General features: G+C 43.4%; 1 protein-coding gene across 1 annotated transcript; it reads right to left on the bottom strand.

Annotated features, from left to right (window-relative positions):
• Positions 1 to 1,272: 1,272 nt before the first annotated feature.
• Positions 1,273 to 4,036, bottom strand: LOC120033479. Its single transcript, XM_038979847.1, has 3 exons — positions 1,707 to 4,036; positions 1,535 to 1,596; positions 1,273 to 1,434 (listed from the first exon to the last, which is right to left on the bottom strand). Exon 1 carries the CDS (start codon positions 4,034 to 4,036, stop codon positions 2,177 to 2,179), a length of 1,860 nt encoding a protein of 619 aa, XP_038835775.1. The 3' UTR covers positions 1,273 to 1,434; positions 1,535 to 1,596; positions 1,707 to 2,176.
• Positions 4,037 to 4,787: the final 751 nt, after the last annotated feature.

Genomic DNA, 4,787 nt, shown 5'->3' with positions numbered 1-4,787 from the left:
TTTTAAGAAATGTTTTATGATGAGTAATTAGGTAATACACGTTTCTCTCTGTAGTTATTCTAGTCGCTTTGGTGAGAGTTGTGATGGTGGCTGCAATGGTAAACTATGATTTATACCTGAAATATGCACATTTTTCTAACAAAACATATGCTATACAATAAATATGTTATCAGACTGTCATCTGATGAAGTTGTTTCTTGGTTAGTGGCTATTTATATATTTATTTGGTCGAATTTGTGATAGCTACTGATGGAGTAAAAAAATGGTGGAGTAAGAAAGTGGTGTCTTTTGCTAACGTGGTTAGCTAATAGATTTACATATTGTGTCTTCCCTGTAAAACATTTTAAAAATCAGAAATGATGGCTGGATTCACAAGATGTGTATCTTTCATCTGGTGTCTTGGACTTGTGATTTAATGATATTTAGATGCTAGTATTTACTTGTGACGCTATGCTAGGCTATGCTAGTCAGCTTTTTTACTGATGGGGGTGCTCCCGGATCCGGGATTGTGATGAAGTAGAAGTTAAATGCTTTGACATAGCGGTCATCAAAGTTTACTGTAATGTAACTACTTAACAAAAAATTGTAACGATAAAGAATGTGGAGATAGACCATGTTATTTAACACTTATGTACAATCTCTCTTTAATCAAATACAAAAAAAAACATTGTGTGTGAGTACTGTGCTTGTACGTCGTGACTTTAAACACATTTTGTTTTAACGCAACATTTGCTAAACAGCACTCCCGTTAGGCTACTGCAGCCTCACTCTGCCCATGATGTAGCTATCACCTTTCCTCTGCAGCCTCACTCTACCCATGATGTAGCTATCACCTCTATCTGTCCTCTGCAGCCTCACTCTACCCATGATGTAGCTATCACCTCTATCTGTCCTATGCAGCCTCACTCTGCCCGTGATGTAGCTATCACCTCTATCTGTCCTCTGCAGCCTCACTCTACCCATGATGTAGCTATCACCTCTATCTGTCCTATGCAGCCTCACTCTACCCATGATGTAGCTATCACCTCTATCTGTCCTATGCAGCCTCACTTTACCCATGATGTAGCTATCACCTCTATCTGTCCTCTGCAGCCTCACTCTACCCATGATGTAGCTATCACCTCTATCTGTCCTATGCAGCCTCACTCTACCCATGATGTAGCTATCACCTCTATCTGTCCTCTGCAGCCTCACTCTACCCATGATGTAGCTATCACCTCTATCTGTCCTATGCAGCCTCACTCTACCCGTGACGTAGCTATCACCTCTATCTGTCCTCTGCAGCCTCACTCTACCCATGATGTAGCTATCACCTCTATCTGTCCTATGCAGCCTCACTCTACCCGTGACGTAGCTATCATCTTTATCTGGGCAGGAGAGTGCATCCGACTGTCAAGACATCAGTAGATTTGTAGTTCAACATCATCTGTGTACCTGCAGACAAACAATAATACATTAATGATTTGAAGAACGTCAATAATATACACTTAAATTTAAAAACACATTTCTGTGAGGATCAATTTTAAATATATACCTTATAAACCACTGCTTTGCATCCCCTTTGTCAGTTTGTTGTCCCATGACTGGTTCTCTGGTCTGGAAAATATTTGGTATGCAGATTAGAATAAATCAAATACATCCATGTTCACTTATATACTTATGTGTAGTACTTGTTTCTGAGATGATTTCTATTTGTATTTACTTACAGTTGGTACAAGGCAGGATGGTCATCCTCCATGTTGATGTCTGATTCTGCAGCTTCAGTTGGTGCCAACACATGAGCCACTTCCACTTGGCTGAAATATCACACAGATAAACAAAAACATTGATATTATATTACAATCAAACAACAGTTCAAATGAGTTAAATTATTATGTAACTTGCATATATATTATTTATCAGTGTCAAAAATAGCTTACCCGTGTATTTGTTTGTCTTCTGGCTTGTTCTTAATAATGTGACCAGTTTGTTCTAACTTCTGGATCAGGAGTCGGAGTGCGTCTTGTTGTGTAACGATATAACTGAGTGAGCTGTAGTCAACCATCCTGCCTTGCCAAAGATGCTGTACCATGGAATCTCTGTGAAGTGGCTTGGAGGGTTGAAACTGGCAGCAAACTAGACACCCCCTCACGTATTGTGCCACGTCTTGTTCCATGTGAGGCCAGTAGGCCACCTGTCACAATGTTTCACATGTAGCCTTGACACCCCTATGGCCTCCACATGGCTCGTCGTGGGCATGGGCTATCATTATCCCCCTCTGTGTTTTAGGAACCACCCACCTTCGAGCGGTGTCGGTTTCTGAAACATACACCAGTAGGTCATCTACAAGTGTGAGGTGCTGCTTAGTTGCGTACAGCGAACGCAAATCGTGTGAACCTGCCAAAGCCAGTTCGGACACTGGGTGGTTGACAGGATCCGAGAGGAACGCCATCAAAGTGGCGAGGGACTCATCTTGGTGTTGCATTGCTACCAGGTCGTCATTCAGGAATGAATGCGTTAGCAACACATTATGTTCGTGCGAAGACGTTTTCCCCGGTGCTACATGGCTACGCGTTACCGCAGACACCATAGCATCCTCAGTGTTTTTTTTGTCTCGAGCATCAAACACCCAAGGGGTGCCGTGAATTGCACCGGATTTTGCCATGCTGTCGGCATGGTCGTTGCCAAGTTTGTCACGACCAGGTGATTTGGAGTGTCCTTTGACTTTTTTCCAATACACCTGTATGTCGTGTTTGGTGATGAGGTCATCACAAGCTAGGATGAGCTCTTTGTTTTTCACCTCCTTACCACTTGAAGTAGTCATGTGCTTTTGTTTCCAAAACGGCAAGTGGCATAAGAAGGTGAGTCTCGCGTAGTTTGAATCGGTGCAGATCGCCAGTTCTGACAATTCGTGTTTCACCGCCGTTTGCAGGGTGATCAGCACGCCAGCCACTTCTGCAAACTGGCTGGTCTTGTTGCCAAGCTGAAATTGAAGTGGCTTGCACGGAATGTCATTGTGCCATACCAATCCCACACCAGCTTGCAAGTGATCTAGATGGCGGTAAGAACAGCCATCTACAAATGCCATCGGCATTTCAAGACACACGTTCTCTTCGAAGTAGTGATGGTTCGAAGGCAATGGCGGAGCGATGTCACGCGGGGGTGGTGCGGAGTCGGTTTCATCGTCACCACAGCGTTGACACACCGCCAAAGCACTGCCCAAAGGAAGGTTTTTCGCTTTTGCGTAGTTGATTACTACATCATGGCTCTGTAGCGTCATGAGCCAAGCCGCTATCCTGCTGTTGTGTACAGCACCTTCACGGATTCGTTGGTTTTTCAGAAAAGTCACAGGCTGGTGACATGTTTCTATGATCACCTTTTGTCCTCCGACATAACTGGTGAAGTGTTTGATTGCCCAGACTGTCGACAGCAGTGCTTTTTCGCAGTCTGAGTATTTGTGTTCTGCAGGGTTGAGTGTTTTGCTCGCGTAAGCAACCACACGTTTGTCTTGGTCGTATTTTTGGTACAACCCTGCGCTATGGCAGTGCTTAGCTTTTCTCAGTTGCTCTGAGAAACCAACTTCCAAGAAGAATGTCTTGTCTTTGTTGGGGTATACCAGGCAGGGTGCCTTGCAAAGCTGGTTTTTCAAGGAAGCCACAGCTTCGTTGTGAGTGACCTCCCAAATGAATGGGGTGTCTTTCTGAAGAAGATGAGTCAACGGTTTTGACAAGTCGGCGTAGTTTTCGATGAATTGGCGGGAGTAATTACATACTCCCAAGAAGCTGCGCACCTCGTGAAGGTTCGTAGGTGTTTTGATGTTGCGGACAGCCTGGATTCTGTTCGACTGTGGCAGGATGCCCTCGGCACCCACCAGAAGCCCAACGTAGTTTACCTTGGTCCTGCACCATTGTCCCTTCATGATGGCCAACTTAGCCCCTGCAGTCCCGAGTAGGGTGAGAACGTGGTCCATTTCATTGAGGTGATGTGACCAAGTCTCACTTCTCATGAGAACGTCGTCCACGTAGATTATCGTCCCCCTAGAGGCTGCGTCTGGCATTGCCGGTGGCCACATTGCTATTGTTAGCTGCTAATTCCGAAGTTGAAGACGACGTTTTACAACCAAGCAACGATTCTTTTGGACAAAGGACCACTTGCCCAAGATTCTGATGGAAGCTCGTCCAAAAGTAAGAGCTATTTATGATGTTATTCCGTATTTATGTGGAAAAATGTAAACGGATTTGTCCGCCATTATTGCGGCACTAGTCTGGCTGTAACGCACACTGTATGTCTAGTAACGTTAATTTTAAAAATCTAACTCAGCGGTTGCATTAATAACTAATGCATCTTTCATTTGATGTCCAACCTGTATTTGTTAGTCAAGTTTACGATTATTTATTGATTAGATTAGGTGCCTTTCCAAGATGGCGCCGGCCAGAATGCATGACCTGTTGCCACTGATCACATTGTATAACCACGATTTGTGCCGCTAAATATGCACATTTTCGAACAAAACCTATATGCATTGTGTAATATGATGTTACAGGACTGTCATCTGAAGAATTCTGAGAAGGTTAGTGAAAAATTAATTTATTTTGGTGGTGAATACGTTATCGCTATGTTTGGCTGGAATCAATGCTGTTGTCTGGTTTGCTATTGTGGTAAGCTAATATAACGATATATTGTGTTTTCGCTGTAAAACACTTAGAAAATCTGAAATATTGTCTGGATTCACAAGATCTGTGTCTTTCAATTGCTGTACGCTGTGTATTTTTAAGAAATGTTTTATGATGAGTAATTAGGTAATACAC

This window comes from Salvelinus namaycush, chromosome 40, assembly GCF_016432855.1.
Source record: "Salvelinus namaycush isolate Seneca chromosome 40, SaNama_1.0, whole genome shotgun sequence".
NCBI classification, from domain to species: domain Eukaryota; kingdom Metazoa; phylum Chordata; class Actinopteri; order Salmoniformes; family Salmonidae; genus Salvelinus; species Salvelinus namaycush.
The sequence above is the reverse complement of the archived record's forward strand: the minus strand, read 5'-3'. Positions and strand labels throughout refer to the sequence as shown.